We start from the raw sequence: 19,567 nt of genomic DNA on the forward strand, positions 1-19,567 counted from the left end.
TGATGTCAATATTCATTTGGTTGGCTCAGAAAGAGAAGCGGTGAAACAACCTTCTGAATCTGGATCCAGGTTGATAAAAGAACTTTGAATGTATCGATATGAAAGGTATTCAGAGCGACCGATGGGTTTTCTTCAACAAACTAATGGTGCGGGAAGTTTGGCTGTTGTCAAGGGTATCCTTGATGAAGATGGAACTATTGTTGCAACAAAGTACTAAATCTTCAACGTCGAGGAGCTTCCAAGAGTTTCATGGCAGAGTGTAAAGCGTTGAAAAATATCCGTCACAGGAATCTTTTAAAAGTCATAACTTCTTGCTCAAGTATTGATTTCAAGGTAATGACTTTAAAGCTATTGTTTATGAGTACATGCCAAATGGGGTCTTGCAAGTGGCTGCACCCAGCTCTAGAAACATGCCAAATGGGAGTTTGACAGTGGCTGCACCCAGCTCTAGAAACAGAAGATGAGCAACCTGAAATTCAGAATCTTACCCTTTAAGAGAATAAACATTACAATTGATGTGGCATGCAAAGATTATCTCCTTATCGTTGCCATGAGCCAATCCTCCATTGTGATTTAAAGCCCAGCAATGTTCTTCTAGATGAGACATGACAGCTCATGTTGGGGATTTCGGTCTAGCAAGGTTCTCCCAGAAGTTTCAAATCCAAATCAAAGCAGCTTTGTTGGCGTAAGAGGAACAATAGGCTATGCAGCCCCAGGTAACGACAGATAAGATGGAATTTGAAAAGTTAATTACGTGTAAAGATATATACTTTCTAATATAATATTATTGTGAATTGCAGGTATGGGCTTTGAAGTGAGGTGCGACAAATGGGGATTTACAGTTATGGGATCTTGTTGTTAGAGATGGTAACAAGGAAAAGGCCACAGACCTTATGTTTGAGGAAGGCCTCAATCTTCACAATTTTGCTAAAATGGCCTTGCCTGAAGGGGTTGGACATTGTCAATCCAGTACTTCTAATGAGGTTGAAGAGGTTACTGCTACTAATCATATACTGGTACAAGAAAGAAACATTAAAAGAAAGGAATGTCTCATCTCAATGGTAAGGGTCGGAGTAGTAGCATGTTCAATGGAGATACCACAAGATCGAATGAAAATAAGCAATGTTGTTCATGAATTACAAGAGGCAAGAACATCCTTCTCCAGCTAGAATTCGTCATCAGGAGGAGGTCAATAGTTTGAGCGAGTGAAAAGGAATGGAGTTTCTGTGATTATCTGCCAGGCCACCCACATTTTATCAACCTATTTGTATTTTATTTTCATTTTAAAGTTAAATCCTTTGATGAAAGTTTCTTGGACATTTATTGAGTTTGAATGTTGGATTTAAGAGTTTCAAGATTTCTACGTATCTATTCATTCGGATGGAGTGACTTAAAAATTACAATAAACAATTCCCCGAAAAGGCCCAGTTTAGCAGAAAGATCGTAGGAAATAAAACAGTTTCAATCTGTCAGTCACCATTGAACATTAGAAGTTTTCTATCTAATTTGAATACTCAATTACTTGTCAAAAGATCATGAATTTTTAATGTTATTCTTGCATTGAGTATGGTCTCGGAAGTCTAGAGATGACAACAAACAGGGATGTCTACAGTTTTTGAATCGCTATTGGAGATGATAATGAGGAAAAGGCCGGAAAATTATGTTACTTTGCGCAAAGATGAAGAGTTTACGTCAAAAACTTCGTATTGTGCGGGGACATCACAAAATTCTTAAGTTGCTTGTTAGATTATAACTCCATTGAAAACATTGAGACTTGGGAGGAAAGAATTACGGAGAGGGAAAGGACGAGAAAGAAAGAAGGCGGCGGAAGCGAAGAGAATTGATTTCTACCGGTATAGGATCCCTTTTCTTTATTATACAAAAGCCCCTAAATTAAGATTTTTTGTATTTTATCTGAAATTTCCCTCGCCATTCACTTGAGATTTGAGAGAATGAGAGCCAAACAAACATGTTGATGCTGGTTTCGGCACCAACCAATTGTCACATGGGTATCACTATTTGATGAATTAATACACGGTGATAATGGATATATGAAGTGAAATAAATGCAAAGAAGACTTTAAAGTGGTTCGGATGCTAAGGTAGCAAATCCTACGTTCCATGATTGTATTGATATTGGCGGGGGTCAGGTCCGAAGCAGGACTGACGTACATAAGAGTTATGAAAAGTAGTGTTTCTTTTACAAGAGAGAGAGAGTTCTTTTCTGTAAAGAATGGCCGAATCCCCTTAATGGAGGGGTCTTCTTCATTTTATACAAATTGAAGCGTGTAATCCATTAATCCATGGGTTGGTGTGATTGTCGGATATAATCCGGCTTTACGTCCCATTTTCCTTTTCCAAGCTGACTTCGCACGACTGCTGCGCAGAGGAATGGACGCGTGTGAGCTCCATATTATTTTCAGGTTGAGTGGGCGTGTTGCCCTGACGGGAGCAGGTCACCCTTAACGTGACTTTCCCACGTCAGCCCTTTATTTTCCCAGGTATAACAAACACAAGCAAGCTCTGTGAGAACATTTGAGGTAATTTTAATTTCTTAAAAGTCGTCGTCAACTTTTTACTTTTCCGAATTTCATTTCTATATCAGCTGTTCTAGCTATAAATTTTGCTCACTCTAGGGTTTCAGATCTTTTGAATTTATTTTAGTTTACATTTCTTCTTGTTGCTGAGGAATTGTGAGTTTCAGGTTGGAATTGGATCTAATTCTCGCTTAGAGCTTAGATATTTTTTCTTTTATCTTGGTTTGGATGTTTTAGTCAATGTGTTTATATTCTTGCGATGGGAAATCTGATTCGTTCATTTTGATGGACATAAAGGTTCAGATCCCCTGCATTCTCTACACTGGAATTCATATATTCAGAATTTATTATAATTAATTTTTTATATTGTTCCAGCTGTTAAATGTCTCATAAATTGTGAAGGAAAAATCAAGAGAAACTGCTCTAATGTTCATAATATCTCATAAATTATTATGACATGATGATATTCTTGTATAGGAAGAGATTATGTCTTGGTCTTCATACTGGCAGTTGTCTTCAATTCAACTTTGAAATTGCTTAATGTTTTTTTTTTTCTTTTGCTTAGATTTCAGCTCGTCCCTGTTGTGTTCCATAAGTCAGCTAATGGAGTGAAAGTTTATCCCAGTGCTGGAGACTGTGCAAGTTTACTGGAGTTGGTGGAAATTGATGTTCAATGACTGTATCATAATTATTCTGTTTTGGTGGTTGTTTTCAGGTTGAAGAAGGTGCGAAGGTAGAGCAGCCATTTTGGCTTGTCAGGAGTTATGTTTGAGGCAAGCTGTTATCAATAATTGTTCCAGCTTGTTTCAACCAAAAGTAATTGTTTCTAGTTATTCTTATTTCTAATTAAAGATGGTATAAAACACTAAGAAAATCATTAAAAACTGACTTGCAAGAAGAATTTTCAACATGATTTTGCTTATGTGTGAATGGTGTAGAATGTGCCCTTGGTCATTAAAAAGTAATCAGATTTTGTATTCTAAAATGTGGGTTACTTTTGTTCACCAGTCCAACTAGGTCAAATTATTTTGTCAAAAGTCAGAAAGAGTTGTGTTGCTAATGTATTTCTTTGATCTTCCCTCCCCTTTTGCTTTCGAGTGACCAAACCCCCTCGGAATTAGGTGGTTTTAACCAAGTACTATGATCGCAATTCTTGCAAAGGTGTCTACATTCAAATGAATGCATGAAGAATGACATATTATTTATGTGAATGAGATCTGAAGATGTGAATTTTATTTACTTTCTAGTCTTCTTTGTTTTAATTGAATACCAGAACAAGGCGGGAAATCCAGACTGATGCTGCAAATGTGGATCTGAGATCTAGGTGTCCTATTTGTACAAATTTGGCTGTAAGATAGCACCAATGTGAGTTTCTGCTACTCACTAGCTTCTTCACATGCGTACAGTTTTTCTTGCCTTCTGATAGCTTCTTTATAATGCATCTCTCCATTCTTCTTGTCCTTATATAGAAATTGCTATCTTCATAGGTGTTGTTTTCATAATGTCATTAGACGACACTTTGTCAATTTGGAAAAGAAAGCAGTGCGCTAAAGATTTGATGTTATTACAAATTTTCATGTATGTTTCACCGCTTTTTTAGAACAAAGTTGATCGGTTATATTTGCATAAAATTTGAACTGGTCTCTAGTTTCCTAATTTCTGTATCTTATTGAAACTGTGAAACATATTGAAGGTATAGAGCTAAACTTGCATTTTCATGACTTGGGATGGAATAAAGGATGTGGTCGTTCCTTGTCTCAGAAGACAATATGTATGTTAGAGATAGGATTCATCGGAAAGTTAATGTTGAACAGTAGAGTGAAAAGAGAAAGAACAGGATCACAGTTCATGTTTTTATTATCCTAAATGTTGGTGGCTTGTATCAAGTGCATAGCCTAGTATATGGTTAGGGATACTTCTTTGTTCATTTATCTAACAATAATGATGCTTTTTCATTACATCTAATTCAGGAAGGCACAGTTAAAACATATTAAAGTTGTGTAGGATGGACGGTATACCCTAATTAATTAACAATAAGCAAATCATAAGCAGTTTTAGTTGCTAGCTATTGCTTTGAACTGTGCAGTTGCACTAATCATTTTTCAACTTCCCAACATGAAATTCACTCTTGAGTTTTTATTTACTTGGCTCTTGTTTCATGATAGGATTGGTGATCGAACAATTGGAAAGATGCTCCTGTCTACATTTCGGATGAGGTTAAAAGACTTTACCAAGGCACACACCATGGCTTATGCAGTGGCTCCAAATCTTGATGGTTTTAACAAAAGAAGACACTAACTGTGAGATTATTTTTGCTCATTTAACCACATATTTCCCTTTTATGTCACATCTTTATTAGCAATGGTGTCAAAATGCTTTTGCGTGTAGTGTATGAAGCGACAAACTCCATGGCAAACTTTAAAAAGTGGCGGATAGGTGGCCTCAGATTTCAGAGCGCCTCAGTTCTTGGGGGAAGAGGAAACCAATTGAGGAGGTGCTTTCCTAACCTAATTATAATCTGTTGTACACCATGCGAGTCTACTTTGTAAGTGTAAGTGTGATGCCGGAGGTTTCATACATGCGTGATGTAACATAGAAGTAGTACTTGAGTTTAGATTTTAAGAATTTATAGGTTTCTTTGACCTTGTCCATTGATAATATTAGTTTATATTTTGCAGAAGTATAGAAAGAAGAGAAAGCCGACTGCTGTTGTGATGGTTTAGTAATTTGTCATGCTAGATACTGTTATTATAAAATTTGAAGCCCTTGTCTACGAGGCTTCAAAATAACACTTTTTTTTTTTTAAATAAATATGTATTGAATTTATTTTTTATTGGGAATTAAAAATGATGCTTGAGTGGAGCATTGATCTTCACGTCAGTGGGCCTAATATTCCAGCTAGGTGATTGGCAGAGTTGATTAGTTGTATGTGATGATATGACCAAACAGTTTATGTTATTGTTTAAGTGTAGATTATATATATTTTGGTCGGAAGATATTTTTTCATCTTACGCTGATTGCCTGAGTAGCTGATTCTGATGAATTATGCTTTTAATCTTCCGTGGCATATCTGATTCTGATTCTGATTTTACAGGATGAATTTGCTTTTGATCAACTTATATTTATTTCATTTCATTTTAAAGTTAAATCTCTTTGATGAAAGTTTGTTGGATACTTTTTATTAAGTTTGGATATTTGATTAAGAATTTCTAACGTTTCTTCAGATCTATTTCACTTGGATGGAGTAAAATAAAATTACAATAAAAATGTAAAGACAATTCAAACCAAAAAGCTAGTTTAGCTGTAATAGCCACTTTCTACTCAAATACTCATAATAAAATACATATAAATAATATAAAGAAATTGGGCCCAATTTTTTTTATTAAATATATATAATATATATCTTACCAACATATATATTTTTACACAAAATTATAATGTGTACAAAAGTCATCAAAAACATAATGGACAGTGAAACCGTTCTCCTCGAGCGCCGCACCATCCGACAGTGTCTCACCTAGATCCTGCAAAATATAGGAAATAACGGGGGTGAGCACTAAAATAAGGCTCAGTAAATAAATCATCTACTCATCTATCCCTGTAACTCTCTCTCTCTAATCTTTCTTACAACTTTCATTCAATTTCTCTTTAGTACTTCTCTCTCTCTATCTCTTTCTCTTAGAATCTTTTCTAGTAACTCTCTTAGTAAGTCACCGCCCCATCTTACTGGGGGCACGGCCGGGACTCGCTCCTACTATGTGACCTCTACTCATTCTAGCCGATCGGACTCGGTTATGCATGGATCGGAACCTTGGCCATGTGAGTGTATAATCTCTCTCTCGGGTACTCGGATATAGCCTCATCCGCATGCACTCTCACGGGCTACACCATTCTCTATCTCATACTCATGCCGCTCTCTCAATGCGGCATACATGCGGGATACATCTACCCATTACTCACGGGTTCCCCATCGACAAACCTACTCTATGCTCTTTTCTCTTGTTCTCTAATGCTCAATCTCTCTTCTCTTTACCCTTAAAGTAGCTTATACTCAAATTCTTTACTAAGTCTCACAGCTACTTCTTAAGTGTGTAAACAAAGTGTATAGATAGCTCATGCTCCCTAATGCACTAATGAAATGCCAAATACAAGATTTCCTCAAAACAGTAATTCTGCACAAGTCACACTAAAAAGGCCATAACTTGCGTTATACACCTCGTATTGCTACGGTTTCAGTTCATTTTAAAGCTTAGAAATAGGGCTACAACTTTTATGTTTTGGTCTCAGCCCAGTTCAATCCATAAGATGCCAAAAAATACTTAGAAAGTCACGGCAGGGACAGGGCAGATTTCACTTAGGCATTTCATCAAATAACTCATGTGCATATAAACAATCTACTATAATACTACTATACTTCATTCTCTAGCCATCCAAAATGGGGAAAAACTCCCTCAAAATATCATAATCCCTGTCAAAAAAGCACTTTCAAATAGGTTCACACAACATCTCTCAAACTTCATCTCAAATTCCATTTCTCATCATCCAAAATGGGGAAAAACTCCCTCAAATACTCATAATCTCTGTCAAGGAAAGCACTTCCAAATAGGTTCACACAACATCTCTCAAAATTCATCTCAAATTCCATTTCTCATCACATATCAAAAACACTTCTCATAATACATATTCATCTTAACTCAATTCTCAACAACATAACATACTTGTACAAGCATACCTCTCTACAATCTCTAAATCTTACTCAAAAACTTATCAAAACTACAGTTGGTTGAATATACTTACTTGTGAAAAGGTGACTTCTTTAGCACTTTTCCTTTCCTTTGTGGTCTTGTCTACTCTCTACAACTCAAAACAACAACAAGAACAATAACAACCAAATAAGACTTCACTATAACTATAAGAAAACTCACATCTAAAGCATGAATCCTTACCTTAGGTGCTTAGATGAAATCTCTACTCAAAAGCTCTCTTAATTCCCTTAGAAATCTTGAAAGATTGGATGGAGAAATTGGAAGAAAGTAGGCAAATGGGAGAGGCGGTGGAATGTGATAAGGGTTTCTTACACTTTAACTCTTTTTAGCTCATATTATAAACATCCTTTCCCATTTTGCCCTTACACTTTTGCTAAAATTCCCTCTATATCCTTTGATTCTTTACAAATACACCCCCATCCAAACACAATCTCTACTAAATTTCCTTACATTTTACTCCCCACTTTTCCTATAATTAGGGGTAGAATGGTCATTGTGCCCAAAAGAAGAATTCTCTAGAAAACTCATGAAACTTTTTTTTAGGCTCGTGCGCAGTGGCGAAGCACTTTCCGTCGCCCCTGCGAAACAGGGCAGAAACTACCCGTGAGTGCAGCTCTCCTCGCAGCGAAGCTTTCTTCGCCCCGGCGAAGATTGGATTTCCAAACTTCACCAAAACTTAACCAATTTCAAGGCAACCATTCAACCAACTCAACATACAAAATCAATTGAAGCTGAAACAGTAAACTTTTAACTAATACAGCAAATCGTAAATAAGTACCTCAAGTGGGATATACATTAGCAAAAGAGTTATAGGAATAAACAGTTGTAATCAATCAGTCCCATTGAACATTAGTATGCTTTCTATCTAATATGAACAATAATTACTTGTCAAAAAGATCATGTATTTTCTAATGTTGTTTGTGAATTGGAGTATGGTCTCATCATGAGGTGTCAACAAATAGGGATGTCTACAGTCTTAGAATCCCGTTATTGTAGATGATAACGAGGAAAAGACCACACAGTATTATATTTGAGGCCAACGGTAATCATGTCTAACGGTTGATGACATTGTGGACCAGTACTTTTAAATGTTGATGAAGAGACGATTGCTACTAACCATAGGCTGAAAGAAAGAAACAGTAAACAACAACAGAAAGGGATGTCTTCCATTGCAAGGACTGGAGTGGCATGTTCAATGGGTCACCACAAGATTGAATGAATATATTTAAGAAACTACCTTTCTTCTGACAATGAGCTATAATGATCATGGAGGTTTTGCTTTTTCATTTATATTTTTTAGCCTATTCCTTTTACATAAGGGCTATGCATTAAATCCTCATCAAAACTGCACTTTGATTGAACTAAAAGCTGAGAATACACATGATCTTGTTAAACGTAATAGTTTCTCCATTAAAGTGGATTTTATTGAATTGTGCTTCTATATATGCTTATCATATTTTTTAACTTTTTGCCGTGGATAAAAGTTCTGGTATTACATGAGTTGTGTTTTAAGCCTTACCAATCTTCTTTCTAAGTCCCAATAATAATTTTTTTAAATATATATATTCTTTAAATTGTTGATTACCATAAGGGCATTTATTCTTTTAGTATACCTATATATTAAAAAACTCTTCTTTTTTAAACCCTAAATGAAAGATGGAATCAAACAATAAATAAAATCACAATGGGTTCCATTAATAGTTCATGTTTTAGGGTTGCTTCAAGAGATTCAATTTAACTCTTGATTAGACTTGGCAGTTAAACTCTCTTTTTTTAATACATCAGGAGAACACCCAAAACAAAAAAAGAGAAAAAAAATAACTAAATGATTGCATAATTTAAGTTTTACCAAAAAAAAAAAAATGGATACTTAAATTTATCCAAGGCAAAAAAAAAAAAAAAAAAAAAAAAGGCAACGATGAGGTCGCCAAAGATTTAGTAGAAATAAAAAGTAAAGAAGAACAATTTATAACCTTAAAGGATTAGTTTGGTGGTCAAGAAAGTTGTTTTCTAAATGAATCTTGGGTTCAAACCACTTAGAGTCACCTACCACATTTGGGGCTTATTTGAAATATTTGAGATTGTAAGGTTACAAAAAAAAAAAAAAAAAAAAAAATCAAATATATTTGTGTCGAAAGAAAGTGGGCCAAACGACTTGTGCATACCCAAGGTTTGCCAAACACAACAGTTGGTACCCAAAAGATTTTTAAACGATAAATAGGTACCTTCCGTCATGTGCTGTTAGTGATTTCTGTTTGTAACAGTGAAAAGACTAAAATGCCCTTGAAGTTTGATATTTTAGTTTTTTAAAAATTTCTAAAAAACCCCCAGGTTTGCTAATTAACTAAACACTCCCTATATAAAAAGTTTGTAAATGACAAAAAACACCCCCACCAGCTGCGGCAAGATTCCGGCCACCACAGCCGGAATCTAGTCGGAAATTGCGTTACAGACACAGACCCCATCGGATCTGTGTCATAACGCGCCGATCTGGCCTTTTCCGACGATTCGCAGCTGATATGGCCAGAAAAGGACAGATTACGGCCAAATCTGGCCGTCGACGCCGTAGATGGAGTTTTGCGGCCACGATGGCCAGATCTAGCAGTAGATTTGGCCTTTCCGCAAATCACCCACGGATCTGGCCGGGAAAAGTCTAGATCTGGCCGTCGAGGCTGCAAAACTCCATCTACTGCGTCGACGGCTAGATCTGCCTTTTTCAGCCAGATCGACCGCGTTACGCACAGATCAACGGGGAAACTTATTGTTGGAAACCAGTTAACTGAAATCGGTTTTACTAATTGATTTATTATAAAAATATAAGAAATATGGTTTATTATAAAAATATTAAATTAAAAAAATATATTAAATATTAAATTAAAACCGGTTTTTTGGCTAAATTGGTTAAGTTTTAGTTTAGGAAAATTCTTGAACCTAAAAACCAATTTAGTTCACAAAATTGGTTAACCAGTTTTGAACACACTAGTTTTAATAACCAGCCTGGGATGAAACCCAATAAAGTGGCCGGGTCTTAGGTTGATCAGTTGAACTGGTTTGACTAGTGGGTCAAACCGGTGTCCAAAGGTTTGAAATTCAACAAAAATACCCTTAAAAATTACATATAAGCCTCTACAGATTTAAAATATTGCAAAATCACCCAAAACACCCTTTCCGGCGTTGACAACCCAGGCTAAATATGGTCTATTTCTAGTGATGACAACACTCCCCATCACCACGAAAACATTCCTATGAGCCTCCTGATCAAAATTCATCTCACCTCTACCCTGTTTGGTCCACCAATCAACAACAATATGTCGTTGTTTTGGCCGATTGATTTTTGTATTTTCCAATCGATTCACTCACCATTTCTTATTTGAACAAAATCATTATTTTATTTCATATCATTTATCCTTATTTATTGAGTATTCTGTTTTAATTTCTCAATTTTATATACATAAAAATATCTAATTTCGATTTCTCAAGTGAAATGTGATTAAAAATCAATGAGACATGTAACCATGTTGAATTTATTCCTATTGACACTAATATTATTAGTTTATGAGTTATGAATGCCAACCTTTCAACTTTGATTCCATTTGATTTGAGTGATTGGTAGATATTCATCAAGATCACCATATCTTCTATTTTCTAATCATATTTTCTGCACTTAAATTATAATAACTTCATTGCTCTTGCAATCAAGTCAAAAGTGGGAGGGATTATTATTCTAACCCCTTAAAAGACCGCGAAATATGAAATGCGTTAATTGCAGTTACCCCTTAGGTTTGGGTATAGTATTAACAAGATATTATCGTTTAATCAATTAAGATAGACTCTATAGATTCTAATAGACGTTAACCCATATAAGGACATAACAAATATTTCATTCATATACGTAAGAGAAAAACAGAAAACTCACTCGTCTCTACGTAGAAAATATTGTTTCATAGTTAAGATTTGATTATTATTGTTAACTTGAGGAAAGAAAAAATATGCATGACTAATTTCTTGTGTGTAGCACACCAAGTGCAAGAGGCCCACACATCTCATTTAAAAAATAAATAAATAAAGGTTAACAAAAATTCAACTGACTTTGATCTTTCTTGGGTATATTAAGAGTAAAAATCATATTTCATGAGATCGTTGTAAGAAAGAAAGAATTTAAAAAATTATAAAAAAGTATAATTATGTAACGATAGTCAAATTTCTTCACCATTATATAATGTGCGCAAACATATAACATTATCAGATTGAACCTTAGCTCACATATCCAGCTTTTTGTGTTGGATACATCAAACTCGGTTCCAACAACTATCACACAGGACATAAAACTCATTCAAAATTGTCAAAGAAGGAAAACAAAATCTGAAAAAGACATTGTCATTTGGTGACAAAATTATATCGAAATAGACCAGTACACCAAATTTCTTCACCATTATATGCACGGCAAGGAAATTTTAGTAAAGTTATGTAACACTAGTCAATTCCCTGTTTTAAGTCCAGATTTTTAATAATTAATGCCACTGAATAGGCGTTAGAGTTTCACAAACTCACCATATATAAAGCGACAAGGTGAAGTAAGCTCACATCTCACTCTCAGAAATGAACACAATGATAAGTCACTCACTTTGCTTTCGCTCTGTTTTACTTTTTTGCATCATGCTTATGCAAGTTACCACTTTTGTCAGTTCCAAATTGGCCGCCTGTTCAGATTAGAGGATTTAATACTTCAAAATAACTCCTTGGTGAGAGAAATTCCAGCCAACTTGTCCCGTTGTTCCAGGCTTACATTGTTACATTTAGGATATAACAAGCTAGTTGGGAAATTCCACCAGAGTTTGTCTCCTTGTTCAACCTCAAAGTCATAGCTCTGCATGTTAACAGTTTGACAGGAGGTGTCCCACCATTTCTTGGGAATCTTACCTCCCTGGAAAAGATATCTATGGCTTCAAATGCTTTTGAAGGAAATATTCCAAATACATTGGGTCAACTAAAAAATTTAACAAGTCTTCTAATTGGTGGAAACAACCTATTTGGTGTTGTCCCTCCTTCTATATACAATCTCTCCTCCCTTGTTAATTTTTCTTTGTCTCAGAATCAACTTGAGGGAAGTCTTCCACCAAATTTGGGCCTTACTCTTCCTCGTCTCCAATTTTTTCAGATATCAAACAACTCATTTCGTGGATCTATTCCGGTATCTTTATCCAATGCTTCAGAACTCCAACATATTGAGCTGGAAAGAAATAAATTTTCAGGAAAATTTTCCGTTGATTTTGGAGACATGCAACACCTTCAATGGCTAAGTTTGAACAATAATAATTTAGGAAGTGGGGAAGGTGATGAGATGAGTTTTATCGACTCTTTGGCCAACTGCAGCAATTTGAGGACGTTCTCCATAGCTGAAAACCAATTCAAAGGACCCTTGCCCCATTCAATAGGTAACCTTTCTAGTACTAAACTGCAACGTTTATTCGTTGGTGGGAATAAATTGTATGGAACAATCCCATCAGGGCTAGGTGGCCTTCTTAACTCGACTTTGTTGTGTATGCCTTTTAACAACTTTTCAGGCACAATTCCCGAAGAATTAGGTAAGCTCCAGAACCTTGTATTTTTAGATCTGTCCAGCAACAAACTCTCCAGTGAAATTCCTTCTTCTTTTGGGAACCTGTCCAAAATCATTAAGTTATGGTTGTTAGATAACAAATTATCAGGAATCATCCCTTCTAGTCTAGGAATAGTTAACAGAGTTGGATCTTTCCCAAAATGACCTTAGTGGAACCATACCAAAGCAAGTTTTTGAAATAAAATTTCACTAGATCTATCCCAAAACCAATTGATTGGACACATACCTCCAAACATCCATAACCTGAAACATCTATCCAATTTTGGTGTCTGATAATAATTTGTCAGGTGAAATTCCGAGTCAACTTAGTCTTTGTTTTAGTCTAGAATCACTTTCAATGGATGGCAATGCTTTCCAAGGATTTATACCTACATCATTGAGTTCTCTAAGAGGTATTCGAATCATTGATCTTTCTCTCAATAATTTGTCTGGTCAAATTCCAAAATTCTTAGAGACTCTCCCTTTGGATTCAATAATTTTGAGGGTGAAGTGCCATCAAAAGGAGTTTTTGCAAATGCAAGTTTAATATCACTTGTCGGAAATAGTGGTAGACTTTGTGGAGGAATAGATGAATTACATTTGCTCAAATGCACTAGCAAGAATGCAAAGAAAGAAAGGATCTCTCCGCGAACCAAAATATTGATCTCAATTGCAAGTGGCCTTTCAGGACTAACCGTGATGTCAATATTCATTTTTGGTTGGCTCAGAAAGAGAAGCGTGAAACAACCTTCTGAATCTGGATCCAGGTTGATAAAAGAACTTTTGAATGTATCGTATGAAAGGCTATTCAGAGCGACCGATGGGTTTTCTTCAACAAACTTAATTGGTGCGGGAAGTTTCGGCTCTGTGTTCAAGGGTATCCTTGATGAAGATGGAACTATTGTTGCAATCAAAGTACTAAATCTTCAACGTCGAGGAGCTTCCAAGAGTTTCATGGCAGAGTGTAAAGCGTTGACAAATATCCGTCACAGGAATCTTTTAAAAGTCATAACTTCTTGCTCAAGTATTGATTTTCAAGGTAATGACTTTAAAGCTATTGTTTATGAGTACATGCCAAATGGGAGTCTTGACAAGTGGCTGCACCCAGCTCTAGAAACATGCCAAATGGGAGTCTTGACAAGTGGCTGCACCCAGCTCTAGAAACAGAAGATGAGCAACCTGAAATTCAGAATCTTACCCTTCTTAAGAGAATAAACATTACAATTGATGTGGCATCTGCAATAGATTATCTCCATTATCGTTGCCATGAGCCAATCCTCCATTGTGATTTAAAGCCCAGCAATGTTCTTCTAGATGATGACATGACAGCTCATGTTGGAGATTTCGGTCTAGCAAGGTTTCTCCCAGAAGTTTCAAATCCAAATCAAAGCAGCTTTGTTGGCGTAAGAGGAACAATAGGCTATGCAGCCCCAGGTAACGACAAGATTGGATAATTTGAACAGTTAATTACGTGTAAAAGATTATATACTTTCTAATATAATATTATTGTGAATTGCAGAGTATGGTCTTTGAAGTGAGGTGTCGACAAATGGGGATGTCTACAGTTATGGGATCTTGTTGTTAGAGATGGTAACAAGGAAAAGGCCCACAGACCTTATGTTTGAGGAAGGCCTCAATCTTCACAATTTTGCTAAAATGGCCTTGCCTGACCGGGTGTTGGACATTGTCAATCCAGTACTTCTAAATGAGGTTGAAGAGGTTACTGCTACTAATCATATACTGGTACAAGAAAGAAACATTAAAAGAAAGGAATGTCTCATCTCAATGGTAAGGGTCGGAGTAGCATGTTCAATGGAGATACCACAAGATCGAATGAACATAAGCAATGTTGTTCATGAATTACAAGAGGTCAAGAACATCCTTCTCCAGCCTAGAACTGTTCTCATCAGGCAAGGAGGTCAATCAGTTTGAGCGAGGTGAAAAGTGAATGGAGTTTCTGTGATTATCTGCCAGGCCACCCACATTTTATCAACCTATTTGTATTTTATTTTCATTTTAAAGTTAAATCCCTTTGATGAAAGTTTCTTGGACACTTTTATTGAGTTTGAATGTTGGATTTAAGAGTTTCAAGATTTCTACGTATCTTATTTCATTCGGATGGAGTGACTTAAAAATTACAATAAACAATTCCCACGAAAAGGCCCAGTTTAGCAGAAAGATCCGTAGGAAATAAACAGTTTCAATCTGTCAGTCACCATTTGAACATTAGAATGTTTTCTATCTAATTTGAATACTCAATTACTTGTCAAAAAGATCATGAATTTTCTAATGTTATTCTTGCAAATTGAAGTATGGTCTCGGAAGTCTAGAGATGACAACAAACAGGGATGTCTACAGTTTTTGAATCCTGCTATTGGAGATGATAATGAGGAAAAGGCCGGAGAAATTATGTTACTTTGCGCAAAGATGAAGAGTTTACGTCAAAAACTTCGTATTGTGCGGGAGACATCACAAAATTCTTAAGTTGCTTGTTAGATTATAACTCCATTGAAACATCTGAGACTTGGGAGGAAAGAATTACGGAGAGGTGAAAGGACGAGAAAAGAAAGAAGGCGGAAGCGAAGAGAATTGATTTCTACCGGTATATGGATCCCTTGTTCTTTTTTATTTATACAAAAGCCCCTAAATTAAGATTTTTTGTATTTTATCTGAAATTTTCCCTCGCCATTCACTTGAGATTTGAGAGAATGAGAGCCAAACAAACATGTTGATGCTGGTTTTCGGCACCAACCAATTGTCACATGGGTATCACTATTTGATGAATTAATACACGTGATAATGGATATATGAAGTGAAATAAATGCAAAGAAGACTTTTAAAGTGGTTCGGATGCTAAGGTAGCAAATCCTACGTCCACTGATTTGTATTGATATTAGTGTGGGTCAGGTCGCGAAGCGGACTGACGTACATAAGAGTTATGAAAAGTAAGTGTTTTCTTTTACAAGAGAGAGAGAGTTGTTTTCTGTAAAGAATGGCCGAATCCCCTTAATGGAGGGGTCTTCTTCATTTTATACCAAATTGAAGCGTGTAATCATCATTAAATCCATGGGTTGGTGTGATTGTCAGGATATAATCCGGCTTTACGTCCCATTTTCCTTTTTCCAAGCTGACTTCGCACGACTTGCTGCAGAGGAATGGACGCGTGTGAGCTCCATATTATTTTGCAGGTCTGACGTGTGCGTGTTGCCCTGACGGGAGCAGGTCACCCTTAACGTGACTTTCCCACGTCAGCCCTTTATTTTCCCAGGTATAACAAAACACAAGCAAGCTCTGTGAGAACATTTGAGGTAATTTTAATTTCTTAAAAGTTCGTCGTCAACTTTTTACTTTTCCGAATTTCATTTTCTATATCAGTCTGTTCTAGCTATAAATTTTGCTCACTCTAGGGTTTCAGATCTTTTTGAATTTATTTTAGTTTACATTTCTTCTTGTTGCTGAGGAATTGTGAGTTTCAGGTTGGAATTGGATCTAATTCTCGCTTAGAGCTTAGATATTTTCTTCTTTTAATCTTGGTTTGGATGTTTTAGTCAATGTGTTTATATTCTTGCGATTGGGAAATCTGATTCGTTCATTTTGATGGACATAAATGGTTCAGATCCCCTGCATTCTCTACACTGGAATTCATTTATATTCAGAATTTATTATAATTAATTTTTTATATTTTGTTCCCCAGCTGTTAAATGTCTCATAAATTGTGAAGGAAAAATCAAGAGAAACTGCTTAATGTCTCATAATATCTCATAAATTATTATGACATTGATGATATTCTTGTATAGGAAGAGATTATTGTCTTGGTCTTCATACTGGCAGTTGTCTTCAATTCAACTTTGAAATTGCTTAATGATTTTTCTTTTTTTCTTTTGCTTAGATTTCAGCTCGTCCCTGTTGTGTTCCATAAGTCAGCTAATGGAGTGAAAGTTGATCCCAGTGCTGGAGACTGTGCAAGTTTACTGGAGTTTGGTGGAAATTGATGTTCAATGACTGTATCATAATATATTCTGTTTTTGGTGGTTGTTTTCAGGTTGAAGAAGGTGCGAAGGTAGAGCAGCCATTTTGGCTTGCTCAGGAGTTATGTTTGAGGCAAGCTGTATCAATAATTGTTCCAGCTTGTTTCAACCAAAAGTAATTCGTTTCTAGTGTTATTCTTATTTCTAATTAAAGATGGTAATAACACTAAGAAAATCATTAAAAACTGACTTGCAAGAAGAATTTTCAACATGATTTTGCTTTATGTGTGAATGGTGTAGAATGTGCCCTTGGTCATTAAAAAGTAATCAGATTTTGTATTCTAAAATGTGGGTTACTTTTGTTCACCAGTCCAACTAGGTCAAATTATTTTGTCAAAAGTCTAGAAAGAGTTTGTTGTTCTAATTGTATTTCTTTGATCCTTCCCTCCCCTTTTGCTTTTTCGAGTGACCAAACCCCCTCTGGAATTAGGTGGTTTTAACCAAGTACTATGATCGCAATTTCTTGCAAAGTTGTCCTACATTCAAATGAATGCATGAAGAATGACATATTTATTTATGTGAATGAGAATCTGAAGATGTGAATATTTATTTACTTTTCTAGTCTTCTTTGTTTTAATTGAATACCAGAACAAGGCGGGAAATCCAGACTGATGCTGCAAATGTGGATCTGAGATCTAGGTGTCCATATTTGTACAAATTTGGCTGTAAGATAGCACCAATGTGAGTTTCTGCTACTCACTAGCTTCTTCACATGCGTACAGTTTTTCTTGCCTTCTGATAGCTTTCTTTATAATGCATCTCTCCCATTCTTCTTGTCCCTTATATAGTAAATTGCTATCTTCATAGGTGTTGTTTTCATAATGTCATTAGACGACACTTTGTCAATTTGGAAAAGAAAGCAGTGCGCTAAAGATTTGATGTTATTACAAATTTTCCATGTTATGTTTCACCGCTTTTTTAGAACAAAGTTGATCTGGTTATTTATTGCATAAAAAATTTGAACTGGTCTCTAGTTTTTCCTAATTTCTGTATCTTATTGAAACTGTGAAACATATTGAAGGTATAGAGCTAAACTTGCATTTTCATGACTTGGGATGGAATAAAGGATGTGGTCAGTTCCTTGTCTCAGAAGATCAATATGTATGTTAGAGATAGGATTCATCGGAAAGTTAATGTTGAAAACAGTAGAGTGAAAAGAGAAATGAACAGGATCACATGTTCATGTTTTTATTATCCTAAATGTTGGTGGCTTGTATCAAGTGCATCAGCCTAGTAATATGGTTAGTGGATACTTCTTTGTTCATTTATCTCTAAACATAATGATGCTTTTTCATTACATCTAATTCAGGAAGGGCACAGTTAACACATATAAAGTTGTGTAGGATGGACGGTATACCTGTAATTAATTAACACTAAGCAATTCATAAGCAGTTTTAGTTGCTAGCTATTGCTTTGAACTGTGCAGTTGCACTAATCATTTTTCAACTTCCCAACATGAAATTCACTCTTGAGTTTTTATTTACTTGGCTCTTGTTTTCATGCATAGGATTGGTGATCGAACAATTGGAAAGATGCTCCTGTCTACATTTCGGATGAGGTATAAAGACTTTACCAAGGCACACACCATGGCTTATGCAGTGGCTTCCAAATTCTTGATGGTTTTAACAAAAGAAGACACTAACTGTGAGATTATTTTTGCTCATTTAACCACATATCTTCCATTTTCATGTCACATCTTTATTAGCAATGATGTCAAAATGCTTTTGCCTGTGTAGTGTATGAAGCCGCACAACACTCCATGGCAACCTTTAAAAAGTGGCGGATAGGTGGCCTCAGATTTCAGAGCGCCTCAGTTCTTGGGGGAAGAGGAAACCAATTGAGTAGGTGCTTTTCCTAACCTAATTATAATCTGTTGTACACCATGCGAGTCTACTTTGTAAGTGTAAGTGTGATGCCCGGAGGTTTCATACATGCGTGATGTAACATAGAAAGTAGTACTTGAGTTTAGATTTTAAGAATTTATAGGTTTCTTTGACCTTGTCCATTGATAATATTAGTTTATATTTTGCAGAAGTAGTAAAGAAAGAAGGAAAGCCGACTGCTGTTTGTGATGGTTTAGTAATTTGTCAATAGCTAGATACTGTTATTTATAAAATTTTGAAGCCCTTGTCTACGAGGCTTCAAAATAACACTTTTTTTTTTTTTAAATAAATATGTTATTTAGAATTTATTTTTTTATTTGGGAATTAAAAATGATGCTTGAGTGGAGCATTGATCTTCACGTCAGTGGGCCTAATATATTCCAGCTAGGTGATTGGCAGAGTTGATTAGTTGTATGTGATGACTATGACCTTAAACAGTTTATGTTATTGTTTAAGTGATGAGATTATATATATTTTGGTCGGAAGATATTTTTTCATCTTACGCTGATTGCCTGAGTAGCTGATTCTGATGAATTATGCTTTTTAATCTTCCGTGGCATATCTGATTCTGATTCTGATTCTTACAAGGATGAATTGTGCTTTTGATCAACTTATATTTATTTCATTTTCATTTTAAAGTTAAATCTCTTTGATGAAAGTTTGTTGGATACTTTTTATTAAGTTTGGATATTTGATTTAAGAATTTCTAACGTTTCTTCAGATCTTATTTCACTTGGATGGAGTAAAATAAAATT

General features: G+C 35.6%; 3 protein-coding genes across 3 annotated transcripts; all 3 read left to right on the forward strand.

Annotated features, from left to right (window-relative positions):
- The first annotated feature begins 249 nt into the window (after positions 1 to 249).
- On the forward strand, positions 250 to 13,448 carry LOC116145186 (receptor kinase-like protein Xa21). The gene is given in 12 exon segments (XM_031430615.1): positions 250 to 333; positions 843 to 1,016; positions 3,109 to 3,204; positions 3,252 to 3,269; positions 3,315 to 3,352; positions 3,810 to 3,862; positions 3,865 to 3,901; positions 4,702 to 4,797; positions 4,799 to 4,836; positions 4,925 to 5,030; positions 12,184 to 12,887; positions 13,210 to 13,448. Coding segments are annotated over 12 exon segments (1,683 nt in total).
- Positions 13,449 to 13,600: 152 nt separating this feature from the next.
- Positions 13,601 to 14,541, forward strand: LOC116145187 (probable LRR receptor-like serine/threonine-protein kinase At3g47570). The gene is made up of 3 exons (XM_031430616.1): positions 13,601 to 14,018; positions 14,090 to 14,335; positions 14,421 to 14,541. The coding sequence occupies exons 1-3, from the start codon at positions 13,601 to 13,603 to the stop codon at positions 14,432 to 14,434; spliced, it is 678 nt and encodes a 225-aa protein (XP_031286476.1). The 3' UTR covers positions 14,435 to 14,541.
- Positions 14,542 to 15,583: 1,042 nt separating this feature from the next.
- On the forward strand, positions 15,584 to 18,787 carry LOC116145188 (probable DNA replication complex GINS protein PSF3). Its single transcript, XM_031430617.1, has 7 exons — positions 15,584 to 15,626; positions 16,182 to 16,209; positions 16,798 to 16,863; positions 16,944 to 17,044; positions 17,518 to 17,610; positions 18,437 to 18,573; positions 18,666 to 18,787. Exons 1-7 carry the CDS (start codon positions 15,610 to 15,612, stop codon positions 18,785 to 18,787), a joined length of 564 nt encoding a protein of 187 aa, XP_031286477.1. The 5' UTR covers positions 15,584 to 15,609.
- The last annotated feature ends 780 nt before the right edge of the window (positions 18,788 to 19,567 follow it).

Source organism: Pistacia vera, unplaced genomic scaffold (assembly GCF_008641045.1).
Source record: "Pistacia vera cultivar Batoury unplaced genomic scaffold, PisVer_v2 Contig460, whole genome shotgun sequence".
Classification (NCBI taxonomy): Eukaryota; Viridiplantae; Streptophyta; class Magnoliopsida; order Sapindales; family Anacardiaceae; genus Pistacia; species Pistacia vera.